At 57.5% G+C, this 19,463-nt stretch overlaps 1 protein-coding gene across 6 annotated transcripts in view; it reads right to left on the reverse strand.

Moving 5' to 3' along the window:
• The window catches only part of TFDP1 (transcription factor Dp-1), a 31,174-nt gene extending 11,711 nt beyond the window's left edge, over positions 1–19,463 (reverse strand). The window contains exons 1-4 of one of the 6 annotated variants that reach the window (XM_037024920.2): positions 19,412–19,463; positions 18,803–18,877; positions 6,033–6,099; positions 124–230 (exon numbers count right to left, since the gene is read on the reverse strand). In XM_037024920.2, the coding sequence (XP_036880815.1) occupies positions 124–230; positions 6,033–6,099; positions 18,803–18,814 (186 nt within the window). In that variant the 5' untranslated portion in view covers positions 18,815–18,877; positions 19,412–19,463. Of the gene's footprint in view, positions 1–123; positions 231–6,032; positions 6,100–18,802; positions 18,878–19,172; positions 19,221–19,311 lie in introns of those variants that run through there. The other 5 variants (XM_037024921.2, XM_073212296.1, XM_037024923.2 and 2 more) reach the window with 5 other exon arrangements.

Genomic DNA, 19,463 nt, shown 5'->3' on the forward strand with positions numbered 1-19,463 from the left:
TCAGCCTCCCTGCACGGCACCCTCGATGGCAGGCTGCAAAGGGCTCCGCCCCACTGTGGCCTGGCACCACAGCCCACCCTGCAGGCCCACCCAGGCCCACCCAGGCCCGCCCAGGCCCCTTACCACTTGTTGTGCGATGTTGACATTGGACTGTCCAAACGTTTTTGGCAGGAGCTGCTTCCCGAGCGTGTTTACTGAGGATGGGTGCACAGCCAGCAAGGACACCACGCCTGCAACACAGGGAACAAGGGGTCAGAGCGGCAGTGTCGGGGGGACGTGCGTCTGGCTGGAGACCCTCGCTCTCCCTGTTCCCACTATTTAGGTCCTGGTCATGCGCCAACACCCTACTGAGTGGGAGACGGTGCCGCTCTGCCACACAGCCGGCCCCTCTGGGCACCTACTGCCCGGGGCGGGGGCTCAGGTGCCCCGGTGCCTCAGCAGCCCTGCTGCAGCTGCCTGCCCTTGGGCAGAGCGTTCTGGACGGGCTACGGGACCTGGAGGCAGTGGCTCTGATATGCTCAACCCTATGACCATTCTACAACAGGACTCTGAAAGAATTCCCTTATATTCCAACATTTCTCTGGTTTAGACATCTAACAATCCCTGTTCCCTCAAGAAGTAGCATCTCATTTGTTTCCAGGAAGAACCCTTTGTGGAGAAGCCGCCACCCTCATTAAATACCCAGAAACCTTAACACACAGCAAAGGGGAACTAGAAACATGGCTCCTAAGAGCACCTGTGTGCCCCAACTGTCAATAAAAATCATGAAGTATCTTACTTTACACAATAAATAAAATTAAGCAGAAATGTTAAAAATTCAAAGTATAAAAATAAACCCCTTGTCCTGATGGCATTAGAGTGCACAGAGAAAATAAGCAGAGGAATAAAGCAAGTGGTGCGCCTGGAAACCGAGGCGGGACAGGGACAGCCAGGAGGCCCCAAGGGCAGAATGGGGGCGAGGGGGGCACAGCTGGTCCACACTTTTTCCAGGAAAGCCTGGATGCCCTCCGGAGAGGAACTGGTCAATTTTCCGGTCACTGTCGCATGAGGAGAGGGAACCACCTCTGGTCACCCTCTGCGCCCCTAAAGCAGCCGGCCTCCTCCAGCTCACCAGGTGGGCAAGGCACCAGGGGCCGGAGGTGGCAGCTCCGTGGACGGGCCCGGCACAGGCCTGACCCCGCGGCGGGTTTGGCCAGCCCACCAGTGCAGCATCCGATGCGTTGCAGGGACCCATGACGCACCGTCTTCCGGAACCTGGCACTGGAACTCCTCTCTGAGCCCTTCCCAGTCTGTGCACTTTAAAGAACAGACTTCAACACCCAATAGAAAATTAATTTTGCTGCTACATATGATCACTGAATAATTTCACTTAATAACCTAAGTTCACCAAGGCAGACATTCACCCTTAATTCAACTGTCTAAATATTAATATTTTTACCAACAGATATTTAAATTATTTTCTGTAAACAAAATAAGGTTATCTGCTCTGAGTTTATTTTCCTCTAAAAATAGAGATGTGTATCTTCACAAAAGCAAATTTGTGTTACATATATGAAAAATATTTTAAAACATAAAAATTAAGCTATCCCATTTTGCACTGAGATGTAAAATCCACATAACTAAATGCACTCTTCAGATCCACAGGTGGATTGGTGACTAGAGCCACAAGGGTACTGAACTGATTCATAAAAAAGATAAAATGGGGTTTTCAACAAATGATTCCCTTTCAATGAATCGAAAGGAAGAAAACAGGGCTTGAGGCAGAGGCTTGAGAGGCACTGCCACACTGCAGCCCAGGCGGTTCCCACAGCACAGATTTTAAAGCTTATTTTGTGTGTCAAATACGTGCACATCAAACTCATCGATGGCAGGACCAGGCGATCACAACATGGGACTCAGTTCCACTGGACCCCGCGTGTGTCCAGAGAGTGTGTCTGCACAGAGCATGCTCAGAACCCAGACCCATGCCGCCAGCAGAGCAGCCGATGTCCCTGGGCCGCGCCCATCCCGGCGGGCGGACACCAATGGCCCCTGCCTGTCCTGTGCGCTACTCTGGAAGCACCGTGGTGGAGCCAGCAGGCCCTGCGCTGTGGCACTCACGCCCTCACAGGCCACCCAGAGAGGCCGCCGGGTCACCGACCCTCACAGCACTTCCAGGTGGCCACCACATGTCATGCACACACCTCCACGTGCCTACACACGGGTCACAGCACACAGCCCCCACCCCGCACCCCAGCTGCACTCTTCTCCCAGGTCTCTGTAGCTGCTGACTCAGGAAGACGAGGGCCAGGTGGCACTTCCTTTTGGTTAATCTGGCCACAGACACTACAGTGTTTAACACATCTCTCTGAGGAAGACTGCCACACACTCTCCTCTTTGGGGAGCAGGGCTGAGGGTCCAGTTGCAGGACGGGTTCAGTTGTAACAGCCCAGGGTCTCCAACCACGGGGAACGGCGCTCTTTCAACTAGAATGCATGCAAACGCTTTGCAAAGAACTGCCTTTTCCAGCACACTTATCAAATGGACAGCTCCTTGCAAGGCAAGAAAACGAGTTAGGAATCTAAGTGGTCTGAATTTTTCTAAGCATTAACAGAAAAGGATTCTAAGAACAGTTCAGCATATTTTTATGACTAATAACACATTCCATTAATATCTACAGGTCTTCAGATATCAAACTATGAAAGCTTAAGTGTAATGCTCTCTTGAAAGCAACTTTAACCAAGCATTTAAAAACTTTCAGAACCTAATGTTTTCAGAGTTACTATTTTGCCTACCAGGCCACAATATTCTGTTTGCTAATATGGCCAAAAGGGCCCCAGACGTGGCTCCTATGCATACTGTGTCTTCATGGTTCTGCCCCAGATGAGAGCAGGTGCTGCCCTCCAGGGCGCCCATGGGCACTAGGCGAGCCCACCGCTGTCTTCTGTGCTCAGGGCCTGGGGGGAGGTTCCCTCCTGGGCCACTGCAGCAGCCGCGCACGCCCACAGGAGCCTTCCACCCAGGAGCTGAGCCACATGGACTCTGAGAGAAGAGGGACCATGTGATCCTCCGGGTCTTTGGTGCGCGCAGCCCAGGGCTCCGCCCTCAGCCACGACCTGGCCGAGGCCCGCAGGGCAGGATGCCACCACCATATCCCAACATCCTCTGGGTCAGAATGGACAGATGGGGGAGAGGCCGATGGCTCTGCCCCACTGGGCAGCAGCTGCAGGGCTCACCAGAGCCCTGCTTCCTCCCAGCCGCCGACCAGCATGCCTGCACCCCACCATGTGTGCGCACGTGAGCATGTGGGAAGACCGTGGCTACCGCATGTCAAGGATTCTAAAGCAGAACAAGCTTCCAGCACACATCACTGCTAAGTCTCTCTCCTGCCTAGAAGCCTACAGAGCACAACTCCAGGACAGGGGCACACGTGTCACAGGGACACCCCCACTGACCTGCAGGAGACACTTGTGTTGGGAGACGCGCGTACGATGGGGCCCACCGGCACCAGCATGCAGGGTACTCCACAGGAAGCAGGGTCGCATCAAGCCAAGGGTCAGGTCCTAGAGTTCTCCCAGAAGTTGCCCGGAAACAAAGGCCAGCACTGGAGGCTGCCAGGGGCAGCCCAGCTCGCAGCACGCAGCACAGAGCAGCTGGGACACGGCTGCTGCATGCCGAGCACTGCGTGCTGCACACTGGGTGGAGGCGTAGTCCCAGGACACAGGTCCCGGCACCAGCGGCGCAGTGTGCCCAGGCACTGCCGGGGTGTCCTCCAGGGAGCACAAGCCATTCACACGGTAGACAGAAACTTGCCGATCTGAAAGGCAGCATGCAGACTCGGATCGGAGGAAGGACACACGGTGGCGGGGGCCCAGCCGGCCAGCGCGACTCTACGAGGCAGAAGGCAGTCTGAGCCCAGGCAGCAGCTCCCACCACAGCAGGAAGCCAAAGCCCAGGCAGCGCCCACTCAGGACAGGGCGGGGAGTACAGGGCCTCCAGCACGGCACCCCGGATAGGCCGCCCCAGCAGCGCAGGCCACAGGAGGCCGACGCGACACGGGATGCTCAGTGCCGGACGCTGGTGGGGGCATGGAGCTCCTGGGCCTCACACAGCTGGTGGGGACGTAATACTTCAGCACGTGGCCTGCCTCTGCTCACTGCCAGGAGCCGCCCAGAAATGGAAACATGTGTGCAAAGGTCACAGAGCAATGCGGCCACAAGCACAACCTGAAGCAAGCAGGGGGTTGCACAGGTGAAACACACGTGGAAGACGGCACTGTCTGAAGCCCGGCATCAGGGACTCTTCAGCCCTGTGGGCGCAAAGGCTGCGAGTCAGTGCACTGCTCTTGGGGAAACAGCTTTTTGAGCCTCAACCGAGTGATGTCACCTTCACGTGTCGGTCTGCTGGGGTGCGAGTCCGATCCAAGAGGAGCCTGGGGCTGCCCCTGAGGTCCCGGGAAGTGGCGGGCACCCTCGGTGGTCCCTGCCTCTCCCATGAGCGCTGAAGGCCCGGAGGGAGACCCGAGGTTCCCCAGGAACTCCGCCTGAGGGTGCACCCCGCTCGCCTGCCCTGCCGCCACACAGGCAGCAACCCAGTCCCACTCCCTCCACATCCAGGCCCCAGCGACCAGAGCAGCACCAGGCTGCACATCCGCGTGGATGAACGGCTCCATTTGCTCACAGTGAGTTCCCTGGAAGGAGCAAGAACCTCGGCAGCGCTAGCCCGCGTGCACAGAGAAAGTGTGGCAGGCGGGGCCACCCCGACCCCCCTCACACACTCCACAGCGAGGGCCGGCAGCTGTGGGGAGGCAAGGCCCGGGGCACCCGGGGCCACTCGGGTCCTGACAGCAGCGCTGGCGGGAGGGAGGCGCCAGAGCAGCCGAGAGGGCGGCTCCACTCGGCCAGGAGCCAGGGGAGGTCGGGACTCGCAACGTCCAGACGAGGCAGCTGCAGGCCAGACCACACGGGGACAAGGCGGCACAGGCCCTCAGGCCAGGGTGTCTGCGGGCACGAGGCCGCTTTCCCCAGTCCTGCAGCTCAGCTCCTTGGCTCCCGGTGACACTCAGTGGGAGTCAAGCCCAGGTTTGCGCATCAGGCAGGGACGGGCAGCCCGCCGGCAACAGCAGTTAACTCCGCGGGAGCGTCCAAACAATGGCAAGGTCGGATAAACATCAGAGGGAAAGACTTGCGTCATTTCCAGGGAGCAAAGTCTGCGGGCTTTTCACTATTTCTGCTTCATCATTTCAGCAGAAAATGTCATACCTGAAATTTCTGAAAATTTTAAATGCTAATTAGTCACACCGAAATATTTCACTCAAGCCATCCGTGAATGCTAGACATCATAAGAAAGCCGGCGACACAAACACAGCGGCTAAGGCTCCGGGCAGCAGCAGGCCTCCACAGGCCCACCCTCGGCCTGTCTCGGGGGCTCCAGGGCGGCTCTGCACAAACTCGGTATGGAGGCGCCACACCCAGGCAGCTTTAGGGTCACCCAGGAGACGCCCGTCGACGCTCTGCGCCCAGCAACCCCAAGGCGGCGGCTCACCCGGGGAAGTACCGGAGCCCTACACGTTGGCCGGGGTTCGTCCCGCATCACCTTCAGGAGGGAAGCCACCCACTGTGGGGCCCAACCCACATCCACGTCCTAGCCAGTTCCCAAAGATGCGGAGACGCCCGTCCACCAGCAGCTGCTACAGTCACAAGGCCATGCAGGAGCTCTGGGACCCAGGCCCGGGGATGGGCGTGAGCATGGGGGCCACAGGGCGAACACCTGGACAGCCCGTGAGGAGGAAGGGACGCGAGCGTCTCCTTTACACCCCTCTACCTCTTCTGAATCGTTGCAAACAGTATGTGACTTACAGTCCAAAATGAACTCAGCCACTGGCTGCGCGCACAGGTGCATGGCGGCCGAGCTCTGAGCGCACAGTGCTGGGCAGAAGCGCTCCCAAGGCAGGGTCTCCACAGGGGCCCAGGGGCTCTCCCGCTAGAGAAACTCACAAACACACCAAACGGACACACTGGCCAACAGACCGTTTCCAAAACAGGCCCCCTTACCTTTTCCAGGACTGAGGTTCTGGTCTATGAAGACCCTTAGTTCCCCGTTGGCTTCAATCAGACCGGCCTGCGGAAGGAACAACAAGGGTCAGGAATACGGCGAAGGGTCCTGGCCCAGGGGCTCCGAGGACCCTCCGAACACCACACGTCCCCGGGACGCAAACAGCGGCAGGAGCCACATGGCAAACACGCGGCCTGGCTGGGAGCCGGCATGAAAGAGTCCATCTCCAGACACGATGAAATGCTCTTACGTACAGGTCACCACATGTGCCTGCAGTGGAAAAGTCTGAGGTGGGCAGAGGTGTATTGTGGGTGGACATGAAAATACCTCTGACCGTCTGGAAGGCAGACTGGGGGCTGGGCTGAGCACAGAGCCCCAGATGGGGAGCAGACGACCTCTGTGCGCAAGGGGAGTTGGGCCTGGGCTCGTCTGTCCTGCCCCCTCGCGCCCACACCATGTGCCCGACACCCCTGACGCCCCAGCTGGTAACAGCACCAGTCCGGTGCTGCCCACAGATGCCCAGGCAGGTCTGTGCAAACGCAGGCCTGGAACATCGCATGTGACTGCCTCTGGGTCCAGAAGTGCCCAGCGACTTGCTTCCTCCGTCTGCCTAGGTCTTCCATCAGCAAAGTTCAGACCGTCATGATTGGTCATGAGCACCAGGCACCATAAGCATCTACCAGGGTGACACCTGCGCCTGCTGCCCTGTCTGAAGACCCCCAGCTTTCCTCTCCCACACCAGGGACATAGGCGGCCCTGCTCAAGGCGGCAGAGGGAGAGCTGGGAAAGCAAGCCTCCTGACCCGACCTGGTCGCCAGGCAGGAAACGCGGATGTGTGCGCTGCACCCATCACTCACACAGGTGCACACACACCCAGACACATGTGCACACATGCGGCAGTCCACACACGCCAGCATGCGCATGAACACACAGACTGGTGAGTGCATCTCTGCAGGTAAGCCCCCTCCCCCACACCCAGGCCTCTGACCAGGGACTAGGGCGCAGGACCTCAAGAACCACCTCCTGGCCTGGCCAGAGCACTCCGAGAACTTCCAGACTCACACTGGCACCAAGCAGATGGGTTTTCACACCCACGTCCACACACAAGCATCGCCACAGCTCCCAGGTCCCAGGAAAGCCTGAAGGAGATCCCGCTAACTCGTGCTCATCAAAATCCCGTTTCTGTCCCTTGCACCCCAAAAGGCCCTAATGTAAAAAGGGGGGCTGGAATTTAAATCCCGCAGCCGCAGCGGTCCACCTGGTGACTTGTCCCAGGGGCTGGCATGGCCTGCACAAGGCCCAGAGAGGCAGGGCTTCCGGAGACCTGCCTGAAGAGGCCACCTCTCCCGAGCTGTCTGATGGGCAGACACCCCTGCCGAGTTCCCCCTCGAGGAGCTCCACCTCGAGGGAGGCACCACTGGCAGGTGGCTGCTGGCCACACCTGCCTCATCTCCACACAAGAAAGCGACCAGCCCACCTCAGTGGGTCTAACAGGCACATAGTCACCTCTGTTCATAACAATGCATGTCAAAATCATACAGGGAACACAAGCTCGCTTTCCACTGAGGAAAGTACAAAACAATATAGGCCTTCTGCTCATCACCTGAAGAACGCCACAGAGTGTCCGCAAACTGCCTCAGGAGGCCACGACCATCTTCCCAGGACAGAACCCGGAGGCACAACCCCAAGGCCACGAGGCCGGGCCACCCCAGGGGCTCTAGCCCTCTGTGGGCTCGCCCTGAGCCCCGAGTGACCGGAGCTGGACCATCTGCCTGCTCGGCTCCTCACTTGGGACCACTGGTGGCTGTGCTGAGGACACTCAAGGGCCCCAGAGAGGTGGGTGCGTGGGGCACGGAGGCCTCTGCCCAGAGCCAGAAGACAGAGCCCACGGGCCCCCACACTGTCCACACGCGGCCACCCATGAGCCCAGAACAAGACTGCACGTTCCCAACCCACAAAGCTGTTTGGGAGGATAAACATTCATTGTACTCAAGCCGCTGAACTGGGTGTCATTTCTTTCACAGCAACAGGCAGAGTGGTTAAGACTTGTCCACACAAAGGAGGCAGGTCGCCGTGCCGGCCCCCATGACTGGCAAAATGAAGCCGCAGCCTTCCCAGAGTGGGGCTTTTCTCAAAGACGCCTCCTGGGAAGACTGAGGTAAGATCTCAGCAGAACCAGCGATAGAGGAAATTCCTGCCTCCTTTCCTGGAAAAAACTATCACTGGCTTGATTAGTGTTGGGTCAGCTGCGAGACACCCAGTGCGCCCGACACCTGGCTGTCTGCACAGGGGAATCAGCCCCACCCCCAGAGCCTGAACAACAGCGACAGCATGACGACCACACGCAGGCCACAAGGTCACACACAGGGCGGCCCACCGTCCTCCCAGCCCAGGCCACGGGGCTTCTGAGGGGCCCCTGCGGCCCAGGACCGCCCTGCTCAGGGCAGGGAGATTCCCGGCCGGCTGTGAGGGGGCCCCCATAAGCAGTCATCGGGGGCACTGCCACCCGTGCCCTCTGACAACAGTGCCAGCATGAACAAGATCAGGAAGGCTCTCTGGGCATGGCCAGCCCGCTGGGGCCGCACGCCAGGCCAAAAGCCAACCCTGAGAGCTCTAGGGCGCTGCCCTGTTCATCGCCACTGGTGCTCCGGCCAGCAGGGCAGTCCGGCGCTACACACCACCCCACAGCACGGGGAGCACGACTGGACCCTACGATGGCCTCCTTGGCGCTTTCCGGCAGGACGTTGTCCGGCAAGTGCTGCAATTTCAACTCCACGACCACCAAGAGGAGGGAACCGCATCCCGGCTACTCTGCCCAGGGGCTACAACCCGCAGGCACCCGGTGACAGGCGTCAGGGTGCAGCCTCAGCTCCCGAGAGCCGTCACGGAGACCGTGGTTAACTTTAACACGAGTGCCCAAACTTACTCTCCTGAGAGATCTTTATGCTTAAGATGCAAGCCTAGCTTCCTGTAAGGAAACATCGAATTGCTGATACGCTGACATATAAACCAACAGTAACGGCATTCATTTGCCACAATTAACCTTAATCTTTCTCAGAAAAAGTATACTTAGCCTTTTGTGTTCATATTCACTAGAGAAAAGTTAACAGTCCTCTTCCATTAGATGAGACGATCCCATTAATAGCAGCAATAACAGTAAAACAAAATGCTACTGGAGGAAGGTAAGCCGGTTAACGGCAGGAACCAAAATATCACACCTGGTTACGTCCCGTAACCTAACAAACCTGTGTTCACGGGGTTCCAGGTACCGGTCACCCAGCCCTGCTATTTGGCACCAAAGCAGCCACGTGTGGCAGCTGGCGATCGGCACGCCTTTACCTGCAAACACAGGCAGTGGGCGCCGAGTTGCAGACTGAAAGGCAGGTGCTTCTCAGTGAGAGCAGGAAGAAAACACCAAAAACAGAGGAAGAGTAAGGTTTTAAAAAGCTTAACAACGTGAAAACCTGAAAAGCTTACCACAGAAAAAGAAAACCACACCAGCTTCCTGACACTCACAAGGAGACCCCCAGCGCGTCCGGGCAGAGCCGCGTGCAGGCACCGGGAGCCCGGGCCGGCTTTCAGTCACGCAGTGAGGCCCGGTCGGCCTGGGCCGCCCGCCTCGGCCATGCCCTCTGGCGTGGGTTGTACGGCACCCACGGATGGCACACAGGAGGGCTGTGTGCATGGTGCTCATCCACCAGACGAGGGGCAGAGGAAAGATTCACCACACTCGCCCTCCTGAAAACCTTAGATCAACAGGTATTAGACCAGCAGCTTCCCTCGTGGCCATGGCAGCCCAGGGTGATAGGTGGGTTTAAGTTCCTCAACAACTGTGACGGGAGCTACACCGCCTGGGCTCACACAGGCGATCGCAGGTGACACGCCTGCAGCACCAGGAGGAGGATCCTCACTCGAGGGGCACACCTGGCCACCACGCAGCGGGTGCTGCCACTGCAAATAAGCCACCTGACCAAGGCAGCTTCCATCAACACCATAGTTTGAGGGAGGGTGCAACACACTGAGAACCGAGGCGCAAGCCGGCTCTGCCGGCACAAGGCCCAGCTGAGAGCCCTCGCCCATGCCACCCCAGCCAGTCGGAGCGGCCCTCCTGACTCCACGGTCCCCCACTGCCGCCCCCGCGGGGACCCACGTGCCTCAGGGGCTCGCTCTGGGGGCGGGCACCCTGCAGGCCCAGAAGCGCCCAGCACCGGGAAGTGAGACGTCCCTGCTCCCCCTGGGCTCTCAGGGTCTGTGGGCGTGGAAAGAGCACCCAGGCGGCACTGCAGAGCAACGAGAGACGGAGCATCAGGCAGGAAGTCTAAGTTGGAGAGCAGGCTCGCCACTTAACAACCCCAAGGGGACGAAAGAAGAAAGCGGAAATAAAGACAGGGACGCTCCACCTGGCCACAGAAGACAAGGAGCTTCGATCAAACATCCTGCTGAAAAACGACACAAAATAAGCGAGCGCCCACCTCCGCTTCATCTGGGCCGAGCCAGCTGTGCTTCAAAGGCCCACGTCGCAGGCCTGCTTCCCCTGCAGGTGAGGCCAGGAGCACCCCAGACCGTGTCCCAGAAAGGGACAGGGCACATCCGTGCAGAGCGCCGTGCCGGAGCCCCTCACGTGTCCCGCACCAGCACGTGACAACGCTCTTGAAGAGCTCTCATCTTTGAGAACCATGCAGCAGAGGATGCACAGGGGCGTAGCGGCTGGCCGGCTCGGGGGGTAGATGGGCAAGCCGCCCATGCATCGGAGGTTCTCAGAGGTCATCACATACTCTATTCGTGGATGTCCGAAGGCTCACAGCGTCTTTTTAATCATCTGTGTTTGCATTTACCAATGTGAAAAACTCTAAGACACATTGAGGAGTGAAACGCAGGGAGGGAAGGCAAGATCACCTAAGTAAAGCTGTGCAGGTGTGCGTCCGTGCAAACACACCTAGGGGATCGCCCCCAAAACGTCACCAGGGCACCGTCCACAGAGCCACCTGTGCCATGACTTCAGGAAATTACTTTCATCCTGATGCGGTTTGTTTTTAGATAAACCCTGTACTTTTGTAACTGGATAAAGCAGGGCCAAAAAGGGCCACGTGGCCCCCCACCCTGTCTCTAGCAGCCTGCCTGCTTCATTCCCGAGCTCAGGCCCCACCAGGAGCCGATCCCCTGGCCGCACTAGGAGCAGAGGCCACCCCAGAGCTTGGATTAGACTGGCCGCTCCCAGCCAAGGAGCCTCTTAGGGGCCCGCCTGCGATGAGCCCTGAGCCTCCCAAAGTTTCGCGTCTGTGCTTCTAAAAATGCCTGCCTATTGCCCGGCAGGGCTGGGCCAGCGCGTGGCATGTGCAGTCTGTCTCCTTTGCTCCAGAGGGATGGAAATCGTGCCCAGGAAAACACGGATGGTCCTGTGGCCTCGCGTGCATGGCGCATCCCACCACTCCACAGAGGTGGTCTGGGCCTGAGGGCCTCTCCCAGACAGAACTGGAGGCCTCCTCTCCACAGCTGGGGATTTGTTGGCGGACTTCAGATAATACACTAACCTCCATACTGGAAGTTACTGCAGGAGACATCTTCCCCTTCAGAAAGAGCCAACTCTCCTTCCAACAACACCCAAGTCACCTGAGGCTGGGAGCCTGAACCAGGACTGGTGCCACCCACCACCTTCAGGGAAGGCCCCGAAGCTGTGGGCCCGAGGTGTGCGGGCCGAGGAGGGCCAGGCGAGGACACCCTGCTTGCCCTCTGCATGCACAACACTGCAACAAGCACGCATCATGGCCCCCTGCCGGCCCTACCCCCGTGGGATGGGGAGCTGTCCCCCACTAGCCATGCAGGACTACAGTCCACACAGTCTCAACACAGTCCCTCAGACAACCTGACCCGGGGTGGGTGTGTCACCATCACTACTGAGAGGTCAGGGCCTCCAGTTGTTAGAAAACTGACTTCCGCCCCCCAACTCCTTATCCTTTCCTCCCCAAAGTGAGATCTGGTCTTGCTGTGCCTGTGGGAGCCACTCTACAGTTTGCTAAAGAAGGGGAGACACCCCCAGGGGGAGGCCCCATGGCCCCACTTCCCGGCCTGCAAGCGCTCTGCCGGCACCTGTGTCAACAGGCCCGGGTTTCAGAGCCCCGGAGTTGCAAAACCCCGGGAACTTGTTTAACTGTGTGACTTCCCTCCTACGCAAGCTGCATGCGTGCGCTCAGGGAGGGGCCTCGGGGTGCCGCAGAACGAGGGCAAACACCCTTAGTGGCCTGCGGCCACCATGATTCTCAGGCTGCACACTTGGACACCATCAAGGTCCTTATGCTGCACATTGTGTCAAATATGGTGCTGAAATTCACAGAAAGACCTAAAGTAGTAATAACCCCCAGGCATACATGACTTCTTTGTCTGGATTAACTTAAAGTTTCCCAGATCAAGGCCAGGCCTTACACGACTGACCCCCAAACTCAGCAGGAGACAAAGTCAGAGGCTGGACTCACGCCAGGCCTCCCCCCACCTCCTTCTCCTTCCCCGCAGAGCAGGGTTCAGGGCCTGCCAACCAAGGTGGCCAGGACATTTTCACTCAAACTCTTACTTCTCTGAAAAGCAAATAGAACAACAGAAAAATAAGATGCACATTAGGTCCTCCGGTCACTACTCCCAAGCAGAGGAACTGAGAAGGCAGGCAAGAGCCGAAGAGGCCGACGTTCTCCCTGGGGCAGGGCTGGGATCACTGGCCCAAGAAGTGGCGGAACATGGTCACACCCGCACTGAGCTCCAGAGTCCTGCCAGTCACGCCAAGTGAGACGGACGTGGGAGAAACACTGGAACCACCTAAAAGCCATCTGTATTTGATGTTAAAATTCAAGGCATGGTCTCCACAGGTTTACACTGAAATGACTGGGTGCTTACAGCTCTTCTGAATGACAATTAACACTCTGCTGTGAAGGGACAGACAGAAGGTTAATATCCTTAATTTATACAGAGTGCGTTCAAATCAACAGAAAATAAAAGTGAGTCAAAAAAGGAACACAGGGTCCCTGTTCATCAACTCACAAGGAAACAATGTTTTAAAAGGAAAATATTCAACTTCTAAATCAAAATTTAAAATAAAACACAACTTAAAATTTCACCTATCAGGTGGATCAAATCTTGTGGGTCTTTTAATTGTTATTATCAAACTCAACCTTGAAAAGGATGTTGAAATGGGCTCTCTCCTATAATCTGATGGAAATTAAATATAAAGTGGTACAATCATTTTGGAAAGCAGTCAGATCACATCTCAAAGACTTAGCACATACATGTGCATGCACAGCCATGCATGTCCACACACTCCCACACCCATCCATGCAAAATTACAGTTCCAAGAACTCACTCACCCTAGGATATCATATGGATTTGCAAATCTGAGATTTAACTGGAAACCATCCGAATCCCAAATGCCAGGCACAGGTCCCCCGGCACGTGCACACAGTGGACACAGTGACCACAGCAGCCGACATTTCCCACACTCTCAGGCTGGCGGCTCTCGGGATTCTCGAGTCCCCAGCACGCCACCTGGCACTGCTTTGCTCGTTCCTGTTCACCTGTTCATGCAGTCGTGTTACCCAAAGCCTGGGGAAAATCGCAAACAATGAAGAAGGCCGCACCCAGCACCCTAAATGCCTTCTGTGCTCCCCTCCAGCCCACAGACATCACAGCTGGACATCACAGGGATGCTCGATGCAAAATAAGTGGACCCTTTCCCCAAGAAAGGGCCTTTGCTCTATAGTTAACACACTGGGGAATGAACGTACACTTGCGTCAGTTAAAATGACACACACAGCTCTGTGAACACGCCTGCGTTGTGCACAATTCAACAAGAACCACGGGACACACTACACTGCCCCACTGACTCCCCAGATACCTGCTAGCACAGGGTTTTATCTTCTTCCTTTTACTCTTCTGGAACCTTCTGGCTTTTATACAACTGACGTTACTTTTATAATAAGAAATACTACCTGAACTTCCTCAGTAATTCAAGCATTCTTCTTGTGGAGATTCTGCTAAATGGAGAATCCAATGATTGTGACAGAACCACCTGCTGGTGACAGGTGACTGAATGCAGACAGGGCTCACAGGCCACATGGACAACAGACTTTGGTCACAAAGGACCTGTCACCTGGGCAGGGGCTCTGCATACCTCGGGTCTGGGCGCACCGGGCCGGCTCCCTGACACACAGGCACGATGGCATTCCTGGCTGCCCCCCAGCAGCGGGATGTTCCTCGGCTGGACACCAGGGTGCCAGTGTGGGCACAAGTGTGAGAGGCACTGCACACAGAACCTGAGGGGGGCACAGCAGTTTCATTCCACTGACCCACAACGCCCTTTAAAACTGAATCATGTGAAGCAGCACTTTGATCAACAGCCCTAAGCTGAAATAACAGACTGACAGGCAAGGCAGACACGGCTCTCTGCTCTGGAGTCCCAACCCACCAGGAGCTCCGAGCAGAGCCATGCATCACACACCTGCAAGGCCTCTCCACACACGGGGCCTGGGCACAGCGGTCTGCAGGGTCACAGCGGCTCAGCAAGCACTCACTGGTGTCGATGCACACAGACTTGGCACCCTACCATCTACAGCCAATGCCAAACGGCAATAATCACGAGTTAGAAGGTGCCCGGGTTGAGTGCCACCTCCAACTCAGCAGGCCCCCTGCCTCAGCCAGGACCACAGGGCCAGTCGTGGCCCCTCCACCCACGCCTGCTTCTGCTTCCCTGGAAATCCCATTGCTCCAAAGGAAGGACACGTACAACTCTGCCCGTGAGTGACCAGCATAAATTCCTAATGAGAATTTTCCAACTGACCTACACTGAAAAATAATGTTCATTTTTTAAATACCAAAAGAGAAGAGCTTTTTGGGAAGGTCCTCACGTAAGGAAAAGCATTCGTCTGGAAGTCACACTTTTAAGCCGGAATGCACGTCCACACCACCGGCGGAGCGGATTTCCCAACTGTTTCTCAACCAACCCTGGAGATAACTTTTTTACACACCATGAGCACAGGGCTAAAAAGAGCTAATCAAATGAGGAAAAGGTCCCCCATCATTTAAATTGTGCAGCAAGTGTTTGTATAATACCTCTTCTAAAGGAAGACATTTCAGGGCAACACTTTTAATTAAGCTGTAATTTTCTGCTTTTTAATACCATCTCAATTTCTCCAATTTTATCCCACGTAGAGAAAAACTAATTCTGAAACATAAAGAGCCTGTTGCAAAGCACAACACACCGTCACAGATCCTGAGCTATTTAAACCCAGCTGGCCCAAGCTTACCACCCCAAATCTCAAACGTGAAGCCGTTTCTTTACAAGGGCAGCTGAAGGGAGGCGGGCTGGGCGGGCCGGCGGGCTTGCGGCCACAGCATTATTGCCCCACCAGGCCTGTTTCTTCAGCTCTGAATTTCGTCACTGAGGTCCAGTCTGAGAACCAATGCCCAGCTGCGTGTTCTTACTTAGGTCATCAGTCTCCCGTCAGTATTGAACCGGCCTCATTACCTCGTCCCTCCAAAGCTGAGAGGTGATGATGCCTTTTTCTCTGGGCTCCAGCTCTGGGATCTCCCCATAAACTCGGAGCACCGGGGGATCACAGTGCTGCTTCCAACACTGAGGCCGTGGCTGCAGGTGCCCGACACGGCACGTCTCCACGGTCTGAAGTGCAGCACAGAGGCCGTGCCTGTGCTCTCACACCAGGCACACCCAGAGCACCCCCGGCCACACGCTGCCATTTCACCAACTGAACCCGCACAGCACTGGACGAGGGCAAGAACGCTGGCGCCCTTGGGGACATGCTCCAACTGTGACCCTGAGCAGCTGCCAACCTCTGCGGCACGCCCCTCGTGGGGCCTCCCAGGCTCCAGTCCCTGCGCCACGGCTGCAGCCGGCCCCTCAGCTTCCAGCTTCCAGATGCCGACACACCAAGGGGCTGGGGGTAGGGAGGGAGGGCCAGGGGTGCCCAATCACGCGTGTCCTGGCCCTCGTGCTTCCTCCCAGCTCGGGCTCCCCAGCTCCGGGCGGTGGGCCGCCCCTCAGCCACACCTTCCCAAGCACCATGGGACCCGCGGGACCCACGGCAGGAACAAAATACAACGCAGACACCCAGGTTCCTAAGTCAACAGACAATACACTGCCTTTGTCACCTACCAGGTGAGAAGACCAAACCAAGGTGGGCACCAGCCCACGGCTGTGGGAGCGCAGAGCCCACATTCCAGGACAGCAACTAAAACATACGCCACCAGGCCCTCCACCCTCCTCCAACCTGTTCACGGCAACTGTGGGAAAACACCCCAACACACACCTAAGGCTGCCCCATGCTCCAGGTGTGAGGGCCAAGGGCCAGCCTGCCACAGCGGCCCCCGGGGTGTCACCCATGTGGGTGGCTCTCCTCCAGGCCGGCCCCCACCGGCCGGCTGCCGGCCACGCCGCGCGGAAAAGGTGCACCTCCAGAATGAAGTGCCGACTCCTCATCACCGAGGCACCAGGCCTACTGTCATGTATCGCTGGAAAATGCAGGATTTTCTTAAATAAAGGAATTACAGTGTTTTGTCTAGCTACCTTTTTAAAAAACACAAACATTTGTGTCCTAGAAACAAAAACATAAAGTGCACAATTAGCGCCAAAACAAGCAGGGTCCCCACGATTTCAAGGTCCCCACCTTGTCCCCACACAGGGGCCGGCCCCTGCCTATGTTGAGCCAAGATGCACCCACAACGGGGTGGATGAAGTGCCAAGCCTCAGACCGAAGACACAGTTCCGGGCCGGCCCACGGCAGCACCCACGCCCAGGTGCTGCCCACGGCCCTGCTGGGGTCCAGCCCTGCCAACAGGTCTGCGGTCACCGCCCCTCCCCGGGGCCTCTCCGGCCCGGCCCACCTCTCTCCTCCCCTCCAAGGTGCACTTATTGCCCTTTAAAGCCCCACCTCCACTGCGCCCCGCAGCCTGCCGGTCCCTCTGCTGGAGCTCAGCCCTGCCACCCTGGCTTCCCTCCTCACCAAGTCTGCCCTCCTCGGGCCCTAGGTCTGTTCCCCTCCACTGTGACCCCCAGAACCTGGGCTCTACAACCCTCCACCGCGCCTCCAGAGCTCTGCCTGTCTTCAACCCAAGGGGCTCGGCTCCCAGCGCTGCTCTCAAGCTTTGCTCAAACTGAGGTGCAACGGCTCCCCTCCAAAGCTGCCTACCACTCATGGGCCAAACTCACACGCCACACCCCCACTTTAGAGAGGCAACTGGTGGAAAGGCCAGTGCTTTTATGTGAACACCTCCATTCCCAGCCTGACCGGCAGCCCTGGTGGAACCTAGCTCCGGCCATGCCTGCCCCAGCTCTCAGGATGCACAGCAGCCCCTCTGCTCCCCTCACACCACTTCTATCACGGCACTCAACCTTCCCAAGCCGCCCATTCACACTGCACTGGACGACCCCACACGGCTCCAGGGGAGCCCCTGACCAGGGCGACCGCAGCTGCCTGCACACTGCAGAGGCTGCTTCTCTGGGAGCGATGGGCAGAGGAGGTGCTCCGCGCCGTCTCCCTGCAACCAGGTGGCAGCACTGAACTGCCTGTCTCCCCATCCCCGGAGGCAACCGGGGAACCCAAGAGGGCCTCCCAAACAAGGTGTCACTCCCTCCCGTGGCCAGTTATAAAAAAGGCAAACAAACTCAGTTCCCCGGAACATGCAACCCGAGACCCGTGCTGACAGAGGTGTGCTCAAGACCCGTGTGTTACTGAGCACATGCTGTCATACCGCATCTGGGGCGTACACAGCAGATGACAGGGCGTGGCATCGACAAACCCAGGTGGAGGTGATGAGATGACAGAGCATCATGTGCAGATCATTGCTTTGCCTTAAGACACACGAGGGTGCAATTGTGTGATCACACGCTCTCTGCCAGGTTAGCCGGGAGCCAAGGACAGGAGCCAGCCGGTGGGGGTGGAGGGTGCTCTGCTCAGGCTTTGTGAGAACTGGTGGAACCATGTGGCTCCACACGCAGGAGCACATTTTCACTAGCTCTGCTTGTGTTTCAGCAGATGCAGCTGCTCTGAGCTGTATTCCCAACTCTGTGCAATCAATGGGTACAGAGCCTCTTTCCACTAATGTCTACAGAGCGATGCACTGGGAAACGCTGAATAGACCTGGGGTTTCAGTGAGTCTCACTGGACCACCGACTGCAGTAAAGAACTACATGGCCAATAAAACAGTGTATATTTTGGGGGCCAAAAAGCATTATTTCTTAGGACAAGTTAAAAAAATTATTTAGTATATACCATAGTCTCATGACAAATACAAAAATCATGACAATCAAGCTAAGCAGGATCTTTTACATTTCATTAATAACCAAGTATCATTTTTCTGAGAAGAAAAGTAGCCAAAATAAATGCTTAGCACTTTACTGATCGACCTATATTAACTTCCTACATCAAAACGAAACAGGTGCTCCCGGTCCTGCGCCGCCAGCCGCCCCTGCCCAGCCTCCACCTCATTTACCTAAGGCCGTCCTTCCACAAAGTTACGCAGAATCTGAGTGAGCACAGAGCCTGAGGAAAAGCCTGCCACCCTTTAAGCCTCCCGGCCTTTGTCATCGATGTTCAAGGCTGAAAAGCCAGGTGTGGAAGCAGGTCCCACGACTCCATAAAAACAATCGGACTGCTCATTTTGTCCACCTTTACCCCGTTTCTTTTGCTTAAAAAGCCTGAGAATTAGCAGAACTCTACCACCGCTGTCACCGTGAAATGCTGTGCCAGGCCAGTCCCGGAGCAAACGTACTTACATCTTTGGCCATGTTACCAGATCCGGGAAGTCGATGCTATAAATGTTCACCCTCCACAGAAGAAAAGTGATTTTTCTGGAAAGAGGGAAAAACAAGAAATGAGTAAGGACGAAAACCTGCGTTAATAGAACACCCACATTTCCCAGCCTCCACCCCAACTGCCCGCGGGTGCTCTGGTCCTGCGATGGGGGCTGCGGGCCGGTCATTGACAGGTGGGCCCCGAAAGGGCACGGGGCGGCCAAGCGGGTCAGCGTCCGTGCGACCCCGGCCCCGACCCTGTGCGCTCGGGCTGCGCCGCCGCAGCCCACGACCCCGACCCCGGGCGCCGCTCCGCCGGGAGGCCCGCCCGCAGGCCCAGCGGCAGGGTCACCTGGGCGCCCCGACGGCGGCGCGGGGCCGGGGCCGGGGCGGCGCGCACGCGGCGGGGTCGGAGCGCGGGACGCGGCGGGACGCGGCGGGGACGGTGGGCGCCCGGGGTCGGCACCCTCGCGGGACCCCGGCCGCCGCACCTGGCTCCTCGGGCGGGCACGCGGGCGGGCGCGGGCGCGGGCGCGGCGGCGCGCTCCGGCCCGGGGTCCCTGCGCTGCGGGCGCGGGGCGCGGGGCTCACCCTGCGAGCGGCGGCGGCGGGGTGACGTGCGCGGCGCGGCGACGTGACGTGA

Source organism: Manis javanica, chromosome 9 (genome assembly GCF_040802235.1).
Source record: "Manis javanica isolate MJ-LG chromosome 9, MJ_LKY, whole genome shotgun sequence".
Classification (NCBI taxonomy): Eukaryota; Metazoa; Chordata; class Mammalia; order Pholidota; family Manidae; genus Manis; species Manis javanica.